The 12,958-nt window shown below is 43.2% G+C and overlaps 1 protein-coding gene across 3 annotated transcripts in view; it reads left to right on the forward strand.

Moving 5' to 3' along the window:
* The window catches only part of LOC110524662 (exocyst complex component 2), a 158,004-nt gene that overhangs the window by 122,052 nt on the left and 22,994 nt on the right, over window positions 1–12,958 (forward strand). For all 3 annotated transcript variants that reach the window (XM_021604507.2, XM_021604508.2, XM_021604509.2), the window contains 8 exons: window positions 3,828–3,949; window positions 4,532–4,593; window positions 4,712–4,792; window positions 6,543–6,602; window positions 7,776–7,837; window positions 7,929–7,995; window positions 8,925–9,041; window positions 9,560–9,701. In XM_021604507.2, the coding sequence (XP_021460182.2) occupies window positions 3,828–3,949; window positions 4,532–4,593; window positions 4,712–4,792; window positions 6,543–6,602; window positions 7,776–7,837; window positions 7,929–7,995; window positions 8,925–9,041; window positions 9,560–9,701 (713 nt within the window). The remainder of the gene's footprint in view (window positions 1–3,827; window positions 3,950–4,531; window positions 4,594–4,711; window positions 4,793–6,542; window positions 6,603–7,775; window positions 7,838–7,928; window positions 7,996–8,924; window positions 9,042–9,559; window positions 9,702–12,958) is intronic.

The raw sequence follows: 12,958 nt of genomic DNA on the forward strand, positions 1-12,958 counted from the left end.
TCGGTCAATAAAAAAAGTGGTCAGATGAAGCAGATGCTAAGCTACAGGATTGTTTTGCTAGCACAGACTGAAATATGTTCCGGGATTCTTCCGATGGCATTGAGGAGTACACCACATCAGTCACTGGCTTCATCAATAAGTGAATCGATGATGTCGTCCCCACAGTGTCCGCGTACATTTCCCAACCAGAAGCCAAGGATTACAGGCAACATCTGCACTGAGGTTACGTGTAGAGCTGCCGCTTTCAAGGAGCGAGACTCTAACCCGGAAGCTTATAAGAAATCCCGCTATGGCCTCCGACGAACCATCAAACAGGCAAAGCTTCAATACAGGACTAAGATCGAATCGTACTTCCACCATAATTTGCAAATAAATTCATTAAAAATCCTACAATGTGATTTTCTGGAAATGTTTTTTCTCATTTTGTCTGTCATAGTTGTAGTGTACCTATGATGAAAATTACAGGCCTCTCTCATCTTTTTAAGTGGGAGAACTTGCACAATTGGTGGCTGACTAAATACTCTTTTGCCCCACTGTATACTAAGTTGACTATGCCTTTAAACAGCTTGGAAAATTCCAGAAAAGGATGTCATGGCTTTAGAAGCTTCTGATTGGCTAATTGACATACCTTGAGTCAATTGGAGGTGTACCTGTGGATGTGTTTCAAGGCCTACCTTCAAACTCAGTGCCTCTTTGCTTGACATCATGAGAAATTCAAAATAAATCAGCCAAAACCTCAGGAAAAAAAAATGGTAGATCTCCACAAGTCTGGTTCATCCTTGGGAACAATTTTCAAATGCATGAAGGTACCACGTTCATCTGTACAAACAATAGTGCGCAAGTATAAACACCATGGGACCACGCAGCCATCATACCACTCAGGAAGGTGACATGTTCTGTCTCCTAAAGATGAATGTACTTTGTTGCGAAAAACGCAAATCAATCCCAGAACAACAGCCTTGTGACAAGGACCTTGTGAAGATGCTGGAAAAAACATGTACAAAAGTATCTACATCCACAGTAAAACAAGTCCTATATCGATATAACCTGAAAGGCCGCTCAGCAAGGAAGAAGCCACTCCTCCAAAACCGCCATAAAAAAGCCAGACTGCGGTTTGCAACTGCACATGGGGACAACGATCATACTTTTTTTTAGAAATGTCCTCTGGTCTGATGTAACAAAAATAGAAATGTTTGGCCATAATGACCATTGTTATGTTTGGAGGAAAAAGGGGGAGGCTTGCAAGCTGAAGAACACCATCCCAACTGTGAAGCACAGGGGTGGCAGCATCATGTTGTGTGGGTGCTTTGCTGCAGGAGGAACTGGTGCACTTCACAAAATAGATGGCATCATGAGCCGGAAAATTATGTGGATATATTGAAGCAACATCTCAAGACATCAGTCAAGAAATTACGCTTGGTCGCAAATGGGTCTTTCAAATGGACAATGACCCCAAGCATACTTCCAAAGCTGTGGCAAAATGGCTTAAGGACAACAAAGTCAAGGTATTTGTGTGGCCATCACAAAGCCCTGACCTCAATCCCATAGAAAATGTGTGGGCAGAACTGAAAAAGCATGTGCGAGCAAGGAGGCCTGACTCAGTTATACCAGCTCTGTCAGGGGGAATGTGCCACAATTCACCCAACTTATTGTGGGAAGCTTGTGGAAGGTTACCCAAAACGTTTCACCCAAGTTAAACAATTTAAAGGCAATGCTACGAAATACTAATTAAGTGTATGTAAACCTCTGACCCACTGGGAATGTGATGTCAGAATAATAGTAAAGATAATTATTTATTTCAGCTTTTATTTCTTTCATTTCCCATTCTTAAAATGATGTGGTGATCCTAACTGACCTAAGACAGGGAATTTTTACTAGAGTTAAATATCAGGAATTGTGAAACTAAGTTTAAATGTATTTGGCTAAGGTGTATGTATACTTCCGACTTCAACTTGTTATCTCGACTAATAGGTGCACATTGACTCTGTAACGGTAGCCCCTGTATATAGCCTTGCTATTGTTATTTTACTGCTGCTCTACAATTATTTGTTGTCACTCTAGTGTCATACACACTGTCAGATATGGACACCTCACTCTAGTGTTATACATACTGTCACGAATGGACATCTCACTCTAGTGTCATACACACTGTCAGGTATGGACACCTCACTCTAGTGTCATACATACTGTCACGAATGGACATCTCACTCTAGTGTCATACACACTGTCAGGTATGGACACCTCACTCTAGTGTCATACATACTGTCACGAATGGACATCTCACTCTAGTGTCATACACACTGTCAGGTATGGACACCTCACTCTAGTGTCATACATACTGTCACGAATGGACATCTCACTCTAGTGTCATACACACTGTCAGATATGGACACCTCACTCTAGTGTTATACATACTGTCACGAATGGACATCTCACTCTAGTGTCATACACACTGTCAGGTATGGACACCTCACTCTAGTGTTATACATACTGTCACGAATGGACATCTCACTCTAGTGTCATACACACTGTCAGGTATGGACACCTCACTCTAGTGTTATACATACTGTCACGAATGGACATCTCACTCTAGTGTCATACACACTGTCAGGTATGGACACCTCACTCTAGTGTTATACATACTGTCACGAATGGACATCTCACTCTAGTGTCATACACACTGTCAGGTATGGACACCTCACTCTAGTGTTATACATACTGTCACGAATGGACATCTCACTCTAGTGTCATACACACTGTCAGGTATGGACACCTCACTCTAGTGTTATACATACTGTCACGAATGGACATCTCACTCTAGTGTCATACACACTGTCAGGTATGCACACCTCACTCTAGTGTTATACATACTGTCAGATATGGACACCTCACTCTAGTGTTATACATACTGTCACGAATGGACATCTCACTCTAGTGTCATACACACTGTCAGGTATGGACACCTCACTCTTGTGTCGTACACACTGTCAGATATGGACATCTCACTCTAGTGTCATACACACTGTCAGGTATGGACACCTCACTCTAGTGTTATACATACTGTCACGAATGGACATCTCACTCTAGTGTCATACACACTGTCAGGTATGGACACCTCACTCTAGTGTTATACATACTGTCACGAATGGACATCTCACTCTAGTGTCATACACACTGTCAGGTATGGACACCTCACTCTAGTGTTATACATACTGTCACGAATGGACATCTCACTCTAGTGTCATACACACTGTCAGATATGGACACCTCACTCTTGTGTTGTACACACTGTCAGATATGGACACCTCACTCTAGTGTCATACACACTGTCAGATATGGACATCTCACTCTAGTGTCATACACACTGTCAGGTATGGACACCTCACTCTTGTGTTGTACACACTGTCAGATATGGACACCTCACTCTAGTGTCATACACACTGTCAGATATGGACACCTCACTCTTGTGTCGTACACACTGTCAGGTATGGACACCTCACTCTTGTGTTGTACACACTGTCAGATATGGACACCTCACTCTAGTGTCATACACACTGTCAGATATGGACACCTCACTCTTGTGTCGTACACACTGTCAGGTATGGACACCTCACTCTAGTGTCATACACACTGTTAGATATGGACACCTCACTCTTGTGTCGTACACACTGTCAGGTATGGACACCTCACTCTAATGTGTGTTTGTGCGAGCATGTGTGTGTAAATGACTTTATCCCCCATATTCTAGACCCTCAATCCCTCCTCCACTAAAACTTTCTCGCTCTCGCCTCTCTCCTCTCTCGTCTCTCGTCTCTCTCATCTCTCAGAATCATTTTTGAAGCTCTGGTTGCTCTGGAGATCCCTAATGATCTGCTGCAGGTGATCCAGGATCTACTGTTGGAGCTGAGACATCACTGTCTACTGGTCACCCTGCACCACACCGCAGGGGGTGAGGGAGGAGGGGAGGGAGGGGAGGGAGGGGATGGGAACTGAGACATCACTGTCTACAGGTCTCCCTGCACCACACCGCAAAGAGTAAGAGAGAAGGAGATATGGGAGGGAGGGAGGAGATCGGAGGAAGGAAGGAAGGAAGAGGAAAGGGGACCTGAGACATCACTGTCTGGAAGAAAGGGGCAGAAGGAGGAAAGAGATGGAGAAAGGGGCAGAGGTGGGTTAGGTAAGGTGAGGTTAGTGAAAGAGAAAGTGTTTGTGAAAGGGGGTTTTGTGGTTAAACTCTGTTGGTCATTCTGACTGTGGCCCTAGATCTATAGAAACTCAGGTTGATAGTAACAGCTCATGTGGTTTTGAAGGTAGTCATTCACTAGTTTAGAGGGTCATTTCACTTTCTTCTGCGGTCTTCTACCAAACAGTTCTATTTAAAATGTCATGTGAACTGATCATGGCTCTTCACTTGTTCACGAGTATGTAGTATCATTATTTAATTTGATAGTGATAAAAAATAATGGGAAATGGCAAAAGCACACATTTGTTGCCCCTACAGTGATTTATGTTGGTGTATGCATTTTGTCAGATGTCAAAAGGCTTGCAGAGAAAGAGGACTGGGTCGTAGACAATGAAGGAATCACCAGCTTGGTAAAGTTATATTTACTATACTTTGTGATATATCATTATTTATTTTATAGTAAGATATGATGAAAAATATGACATGGTAAAATCTATATATCTGATTTGTGTGTTGTGTCGTGTGCAGCCAGCCCAGTTTGAGCAGTGCATGGTGCAGATGCTGCAGTCACTCAAAGAACCCATGGAGACCAAACCTGGGGAGGTCAATGTAAGGAACACACACTATAACAGAACCTCATTCATCTATGTGAACTACTCTTTTTATGTATGTGAATTGCACTGAACAATCATATAAATGCAACATGCAACAATTTCAAAGATTTTACTGAGTTACAGTTCATATAAGGACATGAATACATTCATTAGGCTCTAATATATGGATTTCACATGACTGGGATTACAGATATGCATCTGGTGGTCACGAATACCTTAATAAATATGGTAGGGGCGTGGATCAGAGAACCAGTCCGTATCTGGTGTGAACACCTTTTGCCTCATGCAGCACGACACGTCTCCTTTGCGTGGAGTTGATCAGGCTGTTGCTTGTGGCCTGTGGATTGTGGAAACTGGAACACGCTGTCGTGCACATCGATCCAGAGCATACAAAACATGCTCAATGTCTGGTGAGAATGCAGGCCATGGAAGAACTGGGAGATGTTCAACTTCCAGGAATTGTGTAGAGATCCTTGCGACATGGGGCTGTGCATTATCATGCTGATAATGCACGGTTGATGGCAGTGGATGAATGGCACGTCAATGGGCCTCAGGATCTCATCACGGTATCTGTTACAGTATATCACAGAGATACCGTGATGAGATCCTGAGGCCCATTGACGTGCCATTCATCCACTGCCATCAACCGTGCATTATCAGCATGATAATGCACAGCCCCATGTCGCAAGGATCTCTACACAATTCCTGGAAGTTGAACATCTCCCAGTTCTTCCATGGCCTGCATTCTCACCAGACATTGTGCATTCAAATTGGCATCGATAAAATGCAATTGTGTTCATTGTCCATAGCTTATGCCTGCACATACCATAACCTGACCACCACCACGGGGCACTCTGTTCACAACATTGACATCAGCAAACCGCTCGCCCACACGACACCATACACACTGTCTGCCATCTGCCCGGTACAGTTGAAACCGGATTAATCCGCGAAGAGCACACTTCTCCAGCATGCCAGTGGCAATCGAAGGTGAGCATTTGCCCACTGAAGTCGGTTATGACGCCAAACTGCAGTCAAGTCAAGACCCTGGTGAGGACGACGAACATGCAGATGAGCTTCCCTGAGACGGTTTCTGACAGTTTGTGCAGATATGATTCGGTTGTACAAACCAACAATTTCATCAGCTGTCCTGGTGGCTGGTCTCAGACGAACCCGCAGATGAAGAAGCCATATGTGGAGGTACTGGGCTGGCGTGGTTACACGTGGTCTGCGGTTGTGAGGCCTGTTGGATGTACTGACAAATTCTTTAAAACGATGTTGGAGGCGGCTTATGGTAGAGAAATTAACATGAAATTCTCTGGCAACAGCTCGGGTGGACATTCCTGCAGTCAGCATGCCAATTGCGTGCTCCCTCAACTTGAGACATCTGTGGCTTGTCTTCTGTGACAAAACTGCATATTTTAGAGTGGCCTTTTATTGTCCACATCACAAGGTACACCTGTGTAATGATCATGCTGTTTATTCAGCTTCTTGATATGCCACACTTGTCAGGTGGATAGATTATCTTGGCAAAGGAGAAATGCTCACTAACAGGGATGTAAACAAATTTGTGCACAAAATTGGAGAGAAATAAGCTTTTTGTGCGCAAGGGACATTTTGGGGGATGTTGTTTTTTCAGCTCATGAAACGTGGGACCAACACCTTACATGTTGTATTGGACCACATTACTGCGTGATAATTGGTTATGTGCAGTGTGCTGTCTCACCTTCCCCTCCTGTCTTCAGATCCTCCAGTTGGATCAGGCCCAAGATCAAGCCTCAGAGCTCTGTGTGGACATCATGAGGGTACTGTACAGTCACTACAGACTAGGTTTACACAATATTTCACCACAATAATACAGAGTAGAGATTAAGATTACAGTATAGTTCAACATAGGTTTATGGTACTACTGTCACAAGAGAATAGGTTTACAGTATATTTCACTCTAGTGAAGGGTCACAGATAGTTTATTGCTACAATGCTCAAATTCAGTAGGCATTTAGGAATGGTTTCCAGGACACAGATTAAGACTAGTCCTGGACTGAAAAGGCACCTTCAATGGAGAATCTCCATTAAGAATGCTTTTTAGTACTGGATTAGGCTTCATCTATGTCCGGGACACCGGCCCTTAGATTATTGTAGCCTTTTACATTTGTAGCAGGAATGGATCCGGAAGCTCTGTGAGAGGATCATGAAGGTATAGTACTATAGAGTAAAGATAAGGATTACATCATATTTCGCCATAGGAATATCTACAGTTTACTAGTAGTTTACTGTAGGCCTACAGTGCACAAATTCAGTTGAAATGTATTAATTATTGTAGACTTGTACTTTCTGAGCAGGTTCAAGAGCAGGTGAAAAAGCTCTGAGGATAAGGTACTGTATGGTACAGAGTAGATACGTGACTAGGATTACACCATAGGAATCCCTACAGATTATAGGTCAGGGGTAGGCAACTACATTCAGCCGCGTGCTGATTTTTGACTGAGTGGATGGTCAGCGGGATAGAATATAATTCTAATAATTTGAACACTGAAAATTGACCACAACTAAGCCCAAAAAGAGATTGTATTTAAAATAAAAAATATAATTTTATACCTTGATTACATTGAGGCACGATCACATTACTTTTTTTTTTACAACAAACAATTTCTTTGCAGGGTGGTTTTGGCCCACGGGCCGCCTGTTTCCGACCCGTTATATGTAGTTTACTGTAGGTTTGCAGTGCAGTCCATTCACCCCACTCCTTTTTAATATAGTCGACTGTTACTGTTGTCTGAGTGACTGACCTGTCTCTGTGACGCTGACCTGTCTCTGTGACGCTGACCTGTCTCTGTGACGCTGACCTGTCTCTGTGACGCTGACCTGTCTCTGTGACGCTGACCTGTCTCTGTGACGCTGACCTGTCTCTGTGACGCTGACTTGTCTCTGTGACGCTGACCTGTCTCTGTGATGCTGACCTGTAACATCTCTTCCAGGTGTTTGTCAACTGCCTGGAGCAGCTGAGCAATAAAACAGATGGAGACATCAACACTTCACAGTGAGTACAGGCAGGGACTTTACATCCAGTGTCATTTTGTGTGTGTCTGCCTTAGTGTGTTTTTGAACTCCTTATGTGTGTGTATTCTTAGTATATCAGTGGACCTTGCCTCTCCAGACCCATTCAGTGGCCTTCAGGAAGACTTCTGTGCAACACCGGTAAGAAGATCTGAATTTTCTCAGACTGAGACTACAGGCCTCAATTGAACTCAATCTACCTCAATCTCACGCTACAGGATTGCCAATGTCAATGAGCATTCTCAATTAAGGTTATTTTTCTTACAATCTAACCCCCCTACACACCCACACACACGTGTATCTCCTTCACTGGTAAACCAAACCAATCTGTTATGATACTGTTTCCTGGTTGTGGACAGGAAGCAGACACAACCTCATTTCTTGTATATGTGTCCAGATGAGAGTGAATGGGCCTGGGTGTGTAGTGAAGGGGAGAGGAGGAAGAGGAAGGGGAGTTTTTGGTAAAGGGAAATAGAGCAGGGTGCAGATGGGGTTTCCCCTGATCTCTGATCTCTAGCAGGGCTGAGTCGATGAGACAGCCAGACAATATTCAGGGCACATGCCAGAGTTCAGGCCTACAGAACCACCTTAAGACATTATCATATGGAGTAGCAGACATCTCACTGAAATACAGTAAGGCCTCAGAGAAACGGTGGGCTGGTAGGCCATAAATTGACATGGTCTACAGAGACTGGAAGTGTTGAAAAATAATAGAAGAAGACTAGAATTCTTATAATAAAAGGAGTTGCCAAAGTAACCAAATTATTTGAGATTGTCTTTTAAGACCAGGACCTCTCCTCTTTTAGGAGTGAACACTACCTGTTACACTAATCCTGTCAGTGAGGTTGTCAGTGAGGTAACTGTTATAATTGACCTTGTATCATTGAAGAAAACCCGGTGTGTAGTGTGGCGTCAAACAGCATTTTAGTCAATTCCAGTAAAACAGGGATGGAGTCGATGATGAGATTAACTGACAGATGCTCAGAAACAATCGCTCAACATAACAAATCCAACATCCTGAACTTTCTACGGGTGTGTGTGGGTGTGTGTGCATCTCTTTCTCTCTATAGGAGCAGCGTCTGCTGATAATCCTGAGTAACTGTCAGTACCTGGAGAAACACACCTTCCTTAACATGGCTGAACACTTTGAGAAACACGGTTTCACCGGGACTGACAAGATCACACAGGTTAGTCGAGAGGACCCACACAAACACAGACACAAACAGACACACACACAGTTAACTGTCAGAAACAGCAAACAGTTAACTGGCTCCTTAGATGTTTTGGTGTTTAGTTTTTGGTGTTCTTTGAAGAAGAAGATTTGTCACCAAAGAACTGATGAGAAATGATGTTTTGGGGCAGAACTATTACTCGCTCTTTCTCTTTAAACAGCTAAAGGTCAGATCTCTGAGTCAAGTCTCCTTCTCTCTCACACGCACACTCATACAGACAGATATTGGTTGGCTGTTCCTGTAAAAACAGGTAAACGGCTTGTGTTTTTTAGAAACATGGCCTGTAAGCAGTTGGTTCAAAACCAGGATCTATATTGTGACTATAAGAACATAAATCAAGTTCCTGTAAAAGCAATTTGTGACAGCTGCTGATGTAAGAATAGATTTCTAAGTACATTTCATTGAAATGTGATTGATGTCTCTCTCCTCTGCTCCCAGGTGTTGATTAGGTTTGTCTCTGCCTCTGTTTCCAGGTGAGTGTCCATGCAGTGAAGGAGCTGGATGAGAGTCTGTTTGATGCCTACATCGAGAGGAAGTCAGATCCCATTGTAGGATCCCTAGAACCAGGCATCTACGCTGGATACTTCGACTGGAGGGACTGTAGTACACCTACAGGTACACACACACACACACACACACACACACACACACACACACACACACAGATATACGCTTCTACTTTGATTTATTTTATATAACCTTTATTTAACTAGGCAAGTCAGTTAAGAACAAATTCTTATTTACAGTACACCAGCAGGTACACAGAAATGTATTTCTAGAGGGCCCGTAAGTAAGCGTTTCACTGTTAGTCTACACCTGTTGTTTACCAAGCATGTGACAAATGTGATTTGATTTGATCTGCCCTGTCTACGTCCGTTGGCGCGACTGCACACCTTTTTACATACCTTAATCACAGGACATTATGGACTGAGGCCAGTATTCAAACCAACACAGATTAACCACCTGTACACGGCGATAGACTTTTAAATGCAATTTCCCAGATGTTTGTGGAGATTGTATTCGCAATGTCGAGTTCTTCCACCAAGCAGAGAGAGGGGGGTTTACCCATAATAACCCTTGACCTATCTAGCCTCTTGGGCTTATCTCCAAAAGCAATAAACCTTACGGCTGTCTGGGGAACATTATGGCAGAGGTTTTCAAACTGGGGTCTGCAGCCCCCTAAGGTTCCATAGAGGCACTGCAGGGGTTCTGCTAAATTATTTTATGAATATCGCTAGCTTCAACAGCATACCATATGTCTCTGCCTCCAGTATGAAGGAAGTTAGTGGTAGTTTCACGAGCCAATGCTAAAGGTTCAAGTTTGATTAGTCGTATGTACGTATACACATGGTATACACAGTCCAATGAAATACTTACTTGCAGGTTCCAACAACAATAAGAAATGATAAAAGATAAGAATATGAACATAAAATAAATGGCTCAGTAGAATATAATAACATTTTAGCATCAGTATAATACATGAAGGCACAATTCATAGTCCAGGATTTACACTTGTTTTGGAAAAGCTGGGATTGTTTAAATTGTGCAGTATTTAGCAATCATAATAAGAGTTTGGCAGCAGCAGTTGTGATGTGTGTGTTGCGTGAATGTACAGTACCAGTCAAAAGTTTGGACACACCTACTCATTCAAAGGTTTTTCTTTATTTGTACTATTTCCTACATTGTAGAATAATAGTGAAGACATCAAAACTATGAAATAACACATATGGAATCATATACAAACCAAAAAAGTGTTAAACAATTCTTCAAAGTAGCCACCTTTTGCATTGATGACAGCTTTGTACACTCTTGGCATTCTCTGAACCAGCTTCATGAGGTAGTCACCTGAAATGTGTGCCTTGTTAAAAGTTCATTTGTAGAATTTCTTTCCTTAGTGTGTTTGAGCCAATCAGTTGTGTTGTGACAAGGTGTGGTGGTGGGGGGGGGGGGGGGGGGGTACAGAAGATAGCCCAATTGGTAAAAGGCCAAGTCCATATTATGGCAAGAACAGCTCAAATAAGCATAGAGAAGCGACGATAGTCCATCATTACTTTAAGACATGAAGGTCCGTCAATCCGGAAAATGTCAAGAACTTTGAAAGTTTCTTCAAGCTCAGTCGCAAAAACCATCAAGCACTATGATGAAACTGGCTCTCATGAGGACCACCACAGGACAGGAAGACCCACAGTTACCTCTGCTGCAGAGGATAAGTTCATTAGAGGTAACTAAAAACCAAATAAATGCTTCACAGAGTTCAAGTAACAGACACATCTCAACATCAACTTTTCAGAAGAGACTGCGTGAATCAGGCCTTCATGATCCAATTACTGCAAAGAAACCACTACTAAAGGACATTAAATAAGAATAAGAGACTTACTTGAGCCAAAAAACACGAGCAATGGACATTAGACCGGTGAAAATCAGTCCTTTCGAGTCCAAATTTGAGATTTTTGATTCCAACCGCTTTGTCTTTGTGAGATGCAGAGTAGGTGAACAGATGATATCCATATGTGTGGTTCCTACGGTGAAGCATGGAGGAGGAGGTGTGATGGTGTGGGGCTGCTTTGCTGGTGACACTGTCTGTGATTTATTTAGAATTCAAGGCACAGTTATTCTGCAGCGATACGCCATCCCATCTGGTTTGCGCTTAGTGGGACTATCATTTGTTTTTCAACAGGACAATGACCCAAAACACACCTCCAGACTGTGTAAGGGCTATTTGATCAAGAAGGAGAGTGATGGTGCTGCATCAGATGACTTGGCCTCCACAAACCTGACCTCAACCTAATTGAGATGGTTTGGGAGGAGTTGGATCGCAGAGTGAAGGAAAAGCAGCAAACAGTGCTCAGCATATGTGGGAACTCATTCAAGACTGTTGGAAAAGCATTCCTCATGAAACTGGTTGAGAGAATGCCAAGTATGCAAAACTGTCAAGGCAAAGGGTGGCTACTTTGAATAATCTAAAATATGTTTAGATTTGTTTATCATTTTTTGTTACTTATGTGTTATTGATTCCATATGTATTATTTCATAGTTTGGATGTTTTCCCTATTATTCTACAATATAGAAAATAGTAAAAAAATCTGAAAAACCCTTGAATGAGCAGGTGTGTCCAAACTTTTGACCGGTAGTGTATATGTATGTGTGAGTGAGTGGATGAGTTAGCAAGTTAGCGAGTGAGCGCAAGTGTGCTAAGGTGCGGAGAATCCGAGCAGGTGGTCAGTCCAGTTCAAGTGTTCAGCAGTCTGATGGCTTGTAGATACCAACAGACTCAGAGACTGTTTCTATCAGACCTCATGCTCCGATGCCTGCCCGACAGTAACGGAGTGAACTGCTCATGGCTGGGGTGTATGGGGTCATTGATGATGCTGAGGGACTTCCTCATGCACCGTTTCAAGTAGATGTCCCAGATGGATGGAAGCACGGTCCCAGTGATGCATTGGACCTTCTTCACCACACAGGAGACGGACTTGTGGTCGTGGACAGAGCGATTCCTGTACCAGGCTGTGATGCAACCGGTCAGGACGCTCTCGATGGTGCAGAGGTAGTATTTGGAGAAGACCCTGGGTGACTTGCCCGATTTTCTTCAGCTGCCTTAGGAAGTAGAGACGCTGTTGCACCCTCTTGACAAGAGTGGTGGTGTTGTTGATCCATGACAAATCCTCTGTGATGTGGGTGCAGTGAAACTTAAAACTGCTGACTCTCTCTACTGCAGTCCCCTTGATGTGGATCAGGGCATGTTCCCTTCTCTGCTTCCTGAAGTCAACAACTCCTTTGCTTTGCTGATGTTGAATTACTTCCGGCGCCGACAGAGATGGCCGCCTCGCTTCGCGTTCCTAGGAAACTATGCAGTTTTTTGTTTTTTTACGTGT

The sequence above is a fragment of the Oncorhynchus mykiss genome, chromosome 5 (genome assembly GCF_013265735.2).
Source record: "Oncorhynchus mykiss isolate Arlee chromosome 5, USDA_OmykA_1.1, whole genome shotgun sequence".
Classification (NCBI taxonomy): Eukaryota; Metazoa; Chordata; class Actinopteri; order Salmoniformes; family Salmonidae; genus Oncorhynchus; species Oncorhynchus mykiss.